Source organism: Copadichromis virginalis, linkage group LG23 (assembly GCF_057382275.1).
Source record: "Copadichromis virginalis isolate Kocher_CV1m ecotype Utaka linkage group LG23, C_Virginalis_male_GT1.1, whole genome shotgun sequence".
In the NCBI taxonomy this organism is placed as follows: Eukaryota; Metazoa; Chordata; class Actinopteri; order Cichliformes; family Cichlidae; genus Copadichromis; species Copadichromis virginalis.
Genome location: NC_140639.1, coordinates 20,939,593 through 20,952,524, shown reverse-complemented (window position 1 = coordinate 20,952,524; position 12,932 = coordinate 20,939,593). Strand labels below are relative to the sequence as shown.

Here is a 12,932-nt window from a genome sequence, read left to right as displayed (position 1 = left end):
TTCTTTTTTTGTTGTTCTGTTTTGTTCAGGTAAGTAGAATAAACATTTTAAACAGACACAGATGAGTCCATTTTACTTACAGAGCTTTGCTGGAGGCTTTGACCACGGGCAGCAGCCTTAGAAGAGCTTCCTCTGAAGCAGAGTATTTCTTCAGGTCAAACACATTCATATCTTTTTCTGATGACAATAAGATGAAGACCAGAGCTGACCACTGAGCAGGAGACAGTTTATCTGCAGAGAGATCTCCCGATCTCAGGGACTGTTGGATCTCCTCCACTAGAGAACAATCATTCAGTTCATTTAAACAGTGGAACAGATTGATATTTTTCTCTGCAGACAGATTCTCACTGAGCTTCTTCTTGATATACTGAACTGTTCCCTGATTGGTCTGTGAGACACTTTCTGTCTGTGTCAGCAGGCCTTGTAGGAGAGTCTGATTGGTCTGAATTGAAAGACCCATGAGGAAACGGAGGAACAAGTCCAAGTGTCCATTTGGACTCTGTAAGGCCTTGTCCACAGCAGTCTCATAGAAGTATTCATCTGTTTCACACTGATGCGATGATTTTTGTTGCTCGTCCAGCAGATTAACTCCAGAGTTAATAAATGTCAGGTGGACATGAAGAGCAGCCAGAAACTCCTGAACACTGAGATGAACAAAGCAGAACACCTTATTCTGGTACAGTCCTCTCTCCTGTATAAAGATCTGTGTGAACACTCCTGAGTACACTGAGGCTGCTCTGATATCGATGCCACACTCTGTCAGGTCTGATTCATAGAAGATCAGGTTTCCTTTCTTCAGCTGCTCAAAAGCCAGTTTTCCCAGAGACTCAATCATCTTCCTGCTCTCTTGACTCCAGTGTGGATCTGTCTCAGATCCTCCATCATACTTGACTTTTTTCACTTTGACCTGAACCACCAGGAAGTGGATGTACATCTGAGTCAGGGTCTTGGGCAGCTCTCCTCCCTCTCTGGTTCTCAGCACATCCTCCAGAACTGTAGCAGTGATCCAGCAGAAGACTGGGATGTGACACATGATGTGGACACTTCTTGATGTCTTGATGTGGGAGAATATCCTGCTGGCTTGCTGTTCATCTCTGAATCTTTTCCAGAAATATTCATCCTTCTGTCGGTCATTGAACCCCCTGATCTCTGTTACAATGTCAACACATTCAGGAGGGATCTGATTGGCTGCTGCAGGTCGTGTGGTTATCCAGAGGCGAGCAGAGGGAAGAAGATTCCCCCTAATGAGGTTAATCAACAGCACATCCACCGTGGTGGACTTTCTAGGGTCAGTTAGGATTGTAGCTTTGTGGAAGTCCAGAGGAAGTCGACACTCATCCAGACTATCTAAGATAAAAACAACCTGGAAGTCTTCAAAGCTGCAGATTCCTGCTTGTTTGGTTTCAGTAAAGAAGTGATGAACAAGTTCCACCAAGCTGAACTTTTCCTCTTTAAGCACATTCAGCTCTCTGAAAGTGAATGGAAATATGAGCTGGATGTCCTGGTTGGCTTTGCCTTCAGCCCAGTCAAGACTGAACTTCTGTGTTAGGACTGTTTTCCCAATGCCAGCCACTCCCTTTGTCAACACTGTCCTGACTGGTTGTTCTCTTCCAAGTGAGGCTTTAAAGATGTCTTCTTGTTTAATTGTTGTTTCTGGTCTGTCTGGTTTCCTAGATGCTGTTTCAATCTGTCTGACCTCATGTTCTTCATTGACCTCTGTAGTCTCTCCCTCTGTGATGTAGAGCTCTGTGTAGATCTGATTCAGAAGGGTTGGGTTTCCTGTTCTAGCAACCCCCTCAAACACACACTGGAACTTATTCTTCAGAGAAGATTTGAGTTCATGTCGAAAATCTGGAGCAAATATTTCTGAACACACAAAATAAATACATTTAATTATGGAATTATTATTTAGTAAATACGCTTACATTTTTCTTGCCTAAAGAATAGGTTTTTGAATCTATGTTGGTCCATTTCTTGAGACATTCCTAAATTTCCCATTTATGCAGCAGCTTAAATCTTTAAAGACATCCTCTTACTGCTCTGCAGACAGTCAGCCAGTTCCTCCTGCTTCAGTTTCCTTAGGAAGTGCAGTGTGATTTTCAAAAATGCTTCTGTGCTGTTTCTGTTCTCCTCTTTATCTTCACCCTCCAAGACCTCCTCATCCTCTTTCTGGCTCCCTAAGGATTCTGGGTAATCTGAACTTAGAATTTTCTGGATCTCCTTCAGCTCATTCTTCACAAAAGTGATGATGTTGTCCTCCAGTAGCTGGAACAGAAGATGATATGAATAATCCAGCCAGACTGAAATTGACCAAAACCTCAGACGATGGAAACATTAACAATTCAGTGGTCTATAAAGTCCAGAATGGAGTAAACAGAACAGATGTAAGAGCTGTTTTTCTGCATGTACAAACCATAAATACAGAGTCCAAATGTGTCTGATGGTGTTTGGCAGGTTGATCAATGGGAACCTTTGAACTCTTCTGGTCCACTCTATAAAGAGTCATAAAGAATTAGTTCACACTTTCCACACAGAGATAAATACAAGCTAAAGGACACAACAGATGCTTTGCTGTTTGTCTTGGTGTCAAATTGAGAATCTTCTCTCTGACATTTGAGAAGATCAGATCAGGTGACAAGTATGAAGAGTTTTGTTTTGGATTTTGTTTATTTTCATTTTTATGTTTCGGACTAGTCAGGTCTTAAATTTTAAAGCCAAAATAATAAATTTATCTGAACCCCTCTATGAAGTACATCCCATGAGATCAAGAACTTTGTGAACATTCTTCACAGAGCTTGTCATCCATCTTCATTATTGTCCTTTTTGATAGGTTTTTGTGGCTGATGTTAACTCAGAGTTAGAAATCATGGCTGTTATGCTTGTCTTAAAGAAAGAAATAATTAATTAATCTACTTGACATTTTTATGACTTAAAAACGGGTTACCCTCCCAAAATAAACCATATATCTCACTAATTAGGAATTTCTTTAGTATCAAACAATTTGCACTATCAAAAGAGCCATAACTAATCATAATCACCAGGTGAACCTCTTTTAAAATAAAAACTATAAAAACGAAAACTTTCTAAACTAACCATTAGTACTAATTAGCTTGCAAAACAAACACTCTTCTTTAACAGGTGTTCATATAGTAGTATAACATATGATATAAATGTACTTAAAACGTGTAAATAGGTCAGCACAAATCCAGTACATAGGTACAAACATCTAGCATAATAATTCCCACTCCAACTTCATGGCCTTCCAGTGTATTTAGGTAAATTGTGTTAATACAATATGTAAAAAGTACACTCACTATAGAAACATATCCTACAAATACTCATTCTTCAATCTTTGACTGCTGTATTTATGAAAAGAAAAACTCCCAAAACACACAGCTTTACATACGAACATAGAAATGTGTGTGAAAAGAGCTGAGCTGGCATTAAACATAATGTAAACATTTTAAGAAACAGCATTTAGTGACACATTACCTCTCTGCAGCAGAAGAATTTTCTTTGAAATCAATATTAAAGTTCTTTGACTCATCACTTTTTAAGGACACACAGCTGGGTTCAGGTTGATGTTTACGTTTAGTTCCTCGTTTCTTCCTGTGAATAATGATGGAGCAGTGATGTGAGTGCTGAGCTGTGACATGGAGAAGAGTCATGGACCGTTAGAGATTGTCATCTCACCTTTGAGCTGTGGTCTGGCTCTCTCTGGCTCTTTTAGAGGGAGGGACTCCCTCCTCTCTGTCCTCACACTGATCCATGCTGCTAAATACACATACACATCAGCTTACACACACTTTCTACCTTCACCTGCAGAGGAAACACAAATCATTCATGTGCACATCAACTGAAATCTTCTTTTCCATCACATGTGCTGTCCAAATGTCAGCTGCTTCTTTTGTCCTTCCTCTCAGTGTCAGCTGAATGCAGTCAGACAGCAGTGTGAGGCAGAGGAAGCTGCCATCAGCTGCTCTACTTCTACTATCAGTCCACTAGATGGAGCCATAAAGCACACATGATGCATTCACTGACACACACTAATTCACTGTGACTGGAAGTTTGACCAATTTACAACTTAAAACACTCATAAATATTGTGTTTTACATCTGATTACCCACTGAATGACCACTGAACGACCCACTGAACTGAATTTGGTGGTGAAAAATGTTTGTTATGCTAATTTAAGAGCTGTTGAAATAGACCAGTCAATACTAAAGTAAGGGGTGGGAGGTGAACACGACCGGAGGGCTACATGCAGGAAACTCAGTCGCTTCCTTTGGCAGATCTAAATCTCAGACTAACCAATTTCACTCTGGCTTAGTGAACAGCTGTGGACAGAAGAGATACTAGATGATGGATCTTCAAATTCCTTATCACTAGAATGTTGTGCATCTGGAGAAAATGAAAAAAAGTGATGTCATAGAGCAAACTGCATTTAATTTTTGAAAGTGCTGAAGAAGAATCTCCACCCCACACATGGACTGACACACAGGTGAGCTACTTCCTGGAAGGAGTCAAGACTCCACCTGAAGCAGGACAGGAAGGAGATGCTCAGCAGGAGCAGCAGACTTTAACATCAAAAGTAAAGGTTCCTTCTTTTCTTCTTTTTCCATTTCCTCACTTTAAACATCTCTGATTTTCCTGTAAATATCACTCTCCCAGGTGACACAGGAACATCTCTCTCCTTTCCTTCCTGTTGGCATTAGATTAAATCTGCCCTTTGATTTCCCTCCCATCAACATGTTCAGGAAGCAGGCACAGCATAACTTCACAAAACCTCATTTGATCTCATGAATAAGATCAAATCAAAGTTTTTCTGTGTCTCTACACAAACAGAAAGCATTAAAGTTCAAAGCTCCATTCTTACTGAGGATGAGCCATTTTTAAATACAGATCATGTTGGGACACAATAAGTAGCTGTGAGCCAGGAAATGACTGGAACTGAATTGGATACAGGCGTGATCAAATTTAAATTCGCGCTGCCGCCGCTTTCCACGCAGCCAGCCCTTTGAACTTTGAATTGTGGACTTTTATGCCGTCTACCTCTGGGTCAACCCACTGAAGTGTTTGGCCTGTAGGGAAAGTAACACGCCTTCTAAAGAGCACAGATAGCCACATAAGAACAGTAGAAGTCGCAGTGCGGGATAAAACATATACAAAAACCTGTAGCTTGTCTCATCCCCCTGCCTTCACTTCCTGAAAAGGACTTTTGACTATGGTAATTTAAACATATTTCCAACTAGAAATATGGGGGCGGCTGTTGTAAAGATTCTTGTTTTTCTTACCATTTTTTCCCCACTCTCCTTCAGCTCACCAGATTGGCCTTGTTTCCTTTTCTCACCATTGATTGGCTCTGGACTTTGTCCCTTAATTGCACTCATCTGGCACACGTTATATAAGGACTGCACTCACTTACAGCTCACTCATTTCACTCTCACATAGGGTGGGAGCTGAGGTGAGTTTGATTTGGTCTCTTGAGTTTAAACCTTTATTCGTAAGTTAGGTTAGTGACTTGTAGTCCAACCTTGTTTTCTCATTTAGAGTTTACCAGTCCATGTGTGTCTTCCTTTAAGTTGAGTTACCACTGATTACAATTCAATCAACTGAAATATACTTCAACAGATTGATGGCTGTTTTTTTCACATTCTGACCAGATGGTGATAACAACCTCAAACTTCCTTTGAACCTCTTCATTAGCACAATAATGAACTCTTCCATAAAACAATCTGGCCATCAAAATCAAACTGGAATCCGTCACGTGCACCAGTGTCTCATATCACATCTCCAGTTTTATAGTTTGACTATGAGCCCAGAGCTTCAGGGTCAAAGTGAAAACTGAGTCCTAATAAACATGTCATCATACTCAAACTTCACTGTTAAAGAGGACCAGACAGTTCTAGATGTGATGTAAAGTGGATGGTGAGAAACATTTCATGATGTTGAAGCTAACCTGCAGTCTTCTGATTAAGACACTCAGACAGTTATTCTGATGTGAGGAGAATACATCTCTACCTACAGACTCTACAAATATCAGCTCACAGACTTTTACAGTTTATTGTTGGAGGAACTTTGTGGTTTGATTGCCAAGACATTAAAGATGAAATAAATCTGTTCTCTACATAAACACGCTAACAAAACCTCAGAGAATCAATTAATCAAACTTCTGTTCTGAAACTCCACTTTCACAACAAAAGCTGCAGCTGCAGATGTTACTGAGGTTTTATCAGAGACACAGCGATCAAAAATAATCCTGAATTAACATCTATGGAAGATTTCTATGAAAATAAATAAATAATGGTGGTAGAGATATAGCCTCCAGGGAAGAATAAAAATCACATTGTGGCAGTACGCAGAGTTTTTAAATGGTTTTGAAAAAATCAATTATTTATTTATTTAATGCAAATTGCTCATGATTCTATACATGCACATGTTGTGATTATTGAAACAGAAGTTTATTTAGATGAGGATAATAAATTAGTTTTCATTAACAGAACATAACAATGGCATCTTTCTAGTTTTATCATTATCCCTATTACCGCACATTATCAGCAATGAGTGAGACAGGCTATTTAATTTTACCTTTTATTTATTACTGATTTTCTGTCTATCTATCCACACCTTACATGTCACATATGTGATCGTTCACACTACCTGGTCTCCCTTACAATCTGTTGGTATTTTGTGTCTTGTTTGTAGGCACCATAGAACTGGTGTAGCTCGTATCAGTGGCACTGCAACTGATTATGTAGCTGTGAGGGACCAACTACAGCAGAACTGCAGTGAATCCCTCAAAGCCTCCATAAATCCATCCTGCAGTATCACTGTAGACTGACAAGCAGCACTCAGGGGGAACCAGCAGGGGGCGCTTATGGAGAATATTTAACAAATGAACATGAACCTTGATGCCCATAAAACAACTTGAGTATCAGTCAGACTGGAGTCCAGCATTTGAACCATCTGAACTCAAATCAGAGCTCGTTTTATAGTTTATAGTTTGATTTGTGAGCCTCTATCTAATCTAATCTGTTCAGAGTTCACAAGAAAACTGAATCTTACTAAATATCACATTACAGTCTGATCTCCTCTGTTAAAGAGGCTCAAACAGTGGCAGATGTGATATGAAATGCAGAATGAGAAACATTTAATGAAGCTGGTAAAAACCTGCAGCCACCTGAAGACACTGACACAGACTGTTTGCCTGAAGAGAAGAGAGTAAACCAAATATCTACTTGTAGATTTTGTCAAGTTTATATTCAAGGCACATTATGGTTTTGAGTCTTTATCCAATGTATCACAGTCCTCATCAGTTTTCTGCATAAACACACTAACAAAGAGCAGCAGCTGATTTGTGATGAAGACAAAACCTCAGAGACTCTAATGAATCCAAGTTTCACTTACTCAGCTTCTTCCAATGAACTTCTTCACTCTTTGGTTCTCCACTGTGTGGACCACGTCTGTTTAGAAAAACAGAAAATCCTCTGCTTCTTCTCTGTGATCTGGCTGCCGCCACATTGAACACTTTAAATCATAAAAGAGTTTTAAGATGCATCTCAGAGCTCAAAGATCAGCTGCTCTACCTTTACCTAATGTCTTTGAACTTATCAGTGATTACAACAACAGCAACAACTTCCTGCTGTGACTCTGATGCTGTAAAACAAACAGACACAGCCACACCCAGCCTGCTTGCTTTATTTGAAATATGAACATTTGTACTGCAAAGGTTGAAATATTAACAAATCTGTTTACAGACTACTTCTTCCAGTTAGTACAGATACCAGCATTACTTCAGACATCTGGAAGGAATCATGTTGGATAAATATAAGTAATAAATAATGGATGAATCTGATTATTTGTGAAAGAAAAGTGTTCCTGCAAACAACAACAACAAAAAACAACAACAACAACAAAACCCTAGATACTGGGCAGTGAAATGTGCTGCCCAGTATCAGAAAGCTTTGTCTCAGTCACAGGTCACAGATCCTCCAAAAGGATGATGAACCAAAACAGGGCTAAAAACTGAAACATGATTGTGCTGAACCACAATTAGTACATTTTCAGTAAATTTTTAACTATTTCGAGATTTGTCAGTTTTAAGGCAGCATAGTGGCTCACTGTTGCCTCACAGTGTGAACATCCTGAGTTTGACTCCACCACCAGTTCAGGGCCTTTCTGTGTGGAGTTTGCATTTTTTTTCCTCCCACAGTCCAAAGACATGCAGCTAGTGGGGTTAGGTTAACTGATGATTCTAAACGCCCATAGATGTGAGTGTGAATGACTGTCTGTCTGTTTGTGTTAGTCATATGACAGACTGGCAACCTGTTATAAGTTGCTCAGAACAAAAACCATAATCTGAGCAAAAAAACAAAACAAATATATATTAATGGGCATTATGATGGTGTAGACATGAGGAGTCAGAGAAGAGTGTAGTCGTGACAGAGCTGCTGACTTTACAAAGTAAGGTAAACCTATATTATAGGAAGTATAAGAAGAGATTAAACTGATAATGCAAGCTAAAAATAAAACACACGTATGACTGTGTGTGACAGGAAAAGTAGTGAACAGAAGTTTACAATTAAAAGTGCGGCATGTTTGAAAAAGTTTGGTCCGTGACACTGAAAAATAGCTGCATAAGTTACCATTGGGAACATACCCCTGTAAGAACCCTGACATTACCTTGATAAGATCAAATCCTGCTTCGTAGTACAGACCTCAGTAACAGGACGTGTTCCAGTTGGATTCTTATATGTTGTGAGTAGAAGGACTAAGAAGGACTGGTGTTTCCCAGTCTGCAGTCTGCCTGCAGAAAACGAACCAATGGAACAAATTGAAACTGATTATTTCACACACATATTTCAGCTCACAGCTTTAAAATTACAACATTAAACCGTTGTTACTACAGAGAAATCTATCGTAATTTTTAAAAACACTTTGATTTAATACATTTCTGAGAAAGATCAACAAAGATCCATGAAAAGGACTCCGATTAATTCACAGATTAATTATTTATCACTGGAAACATTCTTCATGTGATCATGATTCTGTTTGCCTGTAGACGTAGTTCACGTTAACATCGATCTTTTTTTAAATTTAATGTTTTAGCAACATTTTATCTGTACTTAAGAGTTTTGAATATTTCAGTGTAAAATGCTGTCAGAGCACATCCAGACTCTCTGTAGATGTTCAACAACTCCCCAAAAATATATTCAGTGATGTTTGGAAGCAGTCATGTAGGGAAAAAGCTGCCCTGATGTCCACAAACTCAGTATTTCTAGATATGTATAGATCTTACCGAGATCACCGGCTCTGTCTCTACTTTGATGACAGACTGATGACATCAGCACTCATGCTGAACACAGAATGTGGGGAACTGATGAACTGATGTCTAACTGGAATTTAAGGTCTTTAAACACAAACTTGTGCAGATTAATTGTACTCTGATATCAGCTTTAGGAATAAGGTAATGATTTACAGACAGCTGCTTCAGGCTCCCCTGGGCGTGTCAGTGAGAAAGTCAGTAACAATTGTGATTGATATGTAATCAGCTTTAAATGATTATGTTTAAATTTAATAAAGTTTAATGAACAATAAAAGTTCATAAAAAAGTTTGGTCCAGTCAGTCTCTGAGTAAGACCACTCTTCTGTGGGTGTAAACAGTGAACAAAAGCCTACTTCCTGTTAGAAGAGAATCAGAGGTTTGTGACGCAGTATTTGTATTTCGAGGTTTATGTCGAATTTTTGTTACATCTATATTAAACAATAATTTACACAGACCTGTCCCTCTATCCTCTGAGTTAAGCTGCTGACCATCAACTAACTGTTTCTGCTCTCATTCCCGGACTCTGATCACACACACAGAAAATGGCGAACAGGTTACCAGTCGCTTTGTTCGTGAGTCCGTTACTGTGAACTATGCAGCAGCAGATTTGTGCTGTTTGTGCTGGAACTAAACTGCACACAGCTGATGTTAACTTAAAAAAAACAAAACAAAACAAAAAAAACCATCACAGACTGCTTTCATTACCTTCACATGGATACTCACACCGACAAGATCATCTGCGACACCAAGTTCAGGAAAACGAAAGTGAAACTTTAATAAAAAGAAGAAGAAAAAAAAACTGGGACAGGACGGGTTTGTGAGAAAGCTGGTGCTCGGAAACATAAGTTTAGAATCACTTCCTTTGTTTAGGAATAAAAATTTAAAAGGTTTGTTGGAGGGTTTAAAGAAGCTGAATCATTTTGTGTGACAGTTAAAGTCAAACACTTGTTGCAGAGAGAGACTGTCTCCGCTGATCAAACAGGTCTCACTGTAATGTCTCTTTAGTCAGACTCTGTCTCTGCACATTACTGACTGAAAGCTGTCACATTCTGTAATGTGAATGCAGATATATCTTACACTACATATACTCTTGTTTTAATACTCTGCTGAAGGAATACATTTTCTATCTGCAACCTGTTGAGTCTTATCTGACAGAGAAGGAAGCAGTGCAATAAAGCTGACATCACAGTTTTTCTAATCTGCAGCAAAATAACTGCAGGCAGTGGCGGCTTTTGATACGGGCGATACGGGCGGCACGGGCGGTTGCCCGGGGCGGCATCGTGGTGGGGGACGGCATCACGGGCATCAGCAAAAAGAAAAAAAAAATAATAATAAAAATTGCTCGTACTCATGCTGCCACGACGTCATGCCAGCGCATATTGGGAATGTCACAGGCACCGATCGGTTTTCTATCGGCCATTTGCTGGGAGTAAGGGCGCCCTCGTTTGCGAGGTGCGCCTGCTGCTTGCGGCACAGGGAGGAGAGGGCGGGGCGGGGGATTCTCTGGCTGGCTGGCACAGCATCTAATAACCAACTCGCAAAATAAAAACAAACCAACAAACATGAAAACACCAGATATTATAATATAGACTTATAATTTGCACCGATGTTTTTTCGAAATTCTGTACGCGAAAAGTGAGCGCGAGAGCCCTCGGTGCGCCTGCTCGCTGCTGAAGTCAAAGTAAAACTTTATTGTCATCTCCGCTACATACAGTCCAGTATATACAGACACGAGACGACGAAGCTCCAGTTACAGCAGTGCAAGTAAACAAACAATATATATAAGAAGAGTAAGAAAATAAATATGCACTTTAGGACTCGGGGTAAAGGGATCAATAACAATTAAAATTTATAATTTACAGTTTGATGATTTCTCACACACAACCTGTCGAAAGGGGAGGGGGTGCTTCCAAATAGAGCACATTTCATTCATAATGTTGTAAATCCAAGCCCATTTGTATTCATGATTTGAATCCTGGGTTGTGTGAAATCCCAGAAATACACCCTAGACAAAGTGAATCTGTGAACTAAGGTGTAGGTCTATTAGGTTATGTTGTGGTGATCCTCGATATGGGGGATTTGTGTTCATACTGGAGTGCAAAATTAAAACCAATGGAAGATGGACAAGAAAAGTTCAAAGCCATCAGGTGCTCAGTTTAGAAAAAATAGAAAAGAAGAGGAGGAGAAACGAGCAAAAGATACAGGTAAGCAGATGTGCCATTGGATAATGGCAGGTCATGTATCCTGAAGCAATCAGAATCAGAATACTTTATTAATCCCTAAGGAAATTATGTAGGAAACAGGCTAGGGCCGCTACTGACTGCAGGCGACATGAACTGAATATTCTCAGCTGAACTGAGCTTCAGAGAAACACAACATACTGATATTCACTGTGAAAGTTTTACAAAGACAGACAAACAACATCTGAATCATAGTGTTGTGGAAGTTTTCCATTTAAATAAAGCCTGCAGATGAGCGGTGAGCGGTAGCTAACATTCTTTAATCCAAACACACAAAGAACAGAAAACCAAGCTTGTGGAGAGCCTACATGACCGCGGGGCAGACGGTCAGCAGAGTCTCACTGAGCCTAGCATGGCTCTCAGTTAAATACCTTCTCCAGGAACAAAAGGCAGTACACAGCTGTTTCACACCTTAAGATTCACACTCCTTTGCGTGAATCCTTGAAGAGACAAAAGACTCTTCCTGTAGTCCTTCCTGTGGTCCTTCCTGTGGACAAAAAAAACATTAGCCAGTGGTGTGTCCTGCTGTAAATCATGTGATTAGATCAACCCCGATTAACCCTCTGCTGTGGAAAAAGTGATGTAGATGTTAGCGCAGCGCATCTGTATGAACACTTTCTCACAGTGACCTCTGCACTGTAAACAATACAAGGTCATTAATAACACACTGCTGGTAAATTCACAAAGACACAGAAAGTGGCATTTAAAAGGTTAAGTCAGCACGGCCCAAAAGCCCATGCAACCTGTTGCTGTCACCTTTCTGCTCCTGTAAAAAGAAACATACATACATCCACCCTTTTGTCACTCTGGGTGGAGGTGCAATCTTGCATACTGGTGTCAAGTCAGCCAAAGCTTTTGTCAGTCCAGTCAGTCCCCATTTTTTATTTGCTGACAGTAGAACCTCTCGTGACGCAATGAGTTTCTACTGCCAGCAATGACGTCATTTCAAAAAAGAAAAAGAATTTAGACTGGATTACCTCGCTGAATCCTTTTTGGCAGGGACTTGTTTTCTGATTGTCCCAAATAAGTGGCTTTCTCCCGAGCCCATTTTAATTTTGGAGAAGCTCACTTGCGATTGTTCAACATGTTGTGTAGCGCTTTCGATTCCGATCTTGCAGGCCTGCTTGAAAAAGAGAAAATTGCCAAACAAAAAATCTCAGTGCACTGTTAAAAATCAAAAAATATGAAGGCCTCTTTTTAGAAGTTGTCTAAGCGTACTCTCTTAGAATGATAGATCAAAATACAACTGGTAGGTTAAAAGTGGTACCAAAAGAAAATGCATCAGCCACGTAAATCCCCAAAACATTCATCCACCAGTCACACACCTCACACAACAGCAATATTCTATTAAATGATGAGTTTTTGCA

General features: G+C 39.8%; 1 protein-coding gene across 3 annotated transcripts in view; it reads right to left on the bottom strand.

Annotated features, from left to right (window-relative positions):
* The window catches only part of LOC146680777 (protein NLRC3-like), a 69,434-nt gene extending 59,343 nt beyond the window's left edge, over positions 1-10,091 (bottom strand). For all 3 annotated transcript variants that reach the window (XM_085449927.1, XM_085449926.1, XM_085449925.1), the window contains exons 1-8: positions 10,031-10,091; positions 8,683-8,806; positions 7,408-7,527; positions 3,694-3,819; positions 3,493-3,609; positions 2,414-2,492; positions 2,037-2,265; positions 81-1,866 (exon numbers count right to left, since the gene is read on the bottom strand). In XM_085449927.1, coding sequence (XP_085306053.1) covers positions 81-1,866; positions 2,037-2,265; positions 2,414-2,492; positions 3,493-3,609; positions 3,694-3,770 — 2,288 coding nt within the window. In that variant the 5' untranslated portion in view covers positions 3,771-3,819; positions 7,408-7,527; positions 8,683-8,806; positions 10,031-10,091. The remainder of the gene's footprint in view (positions 1-80; positions 1,867-2,036; positions 2,266-2,413; positions 2,493-3,492; positions 3,610-3,693; positions 3,820-7,407; positions 7,528-8,682; positions 8,807-10,030) is intronic.
* Positions 10,092-12,932: the final 2,841 nt, after the last annotated feature.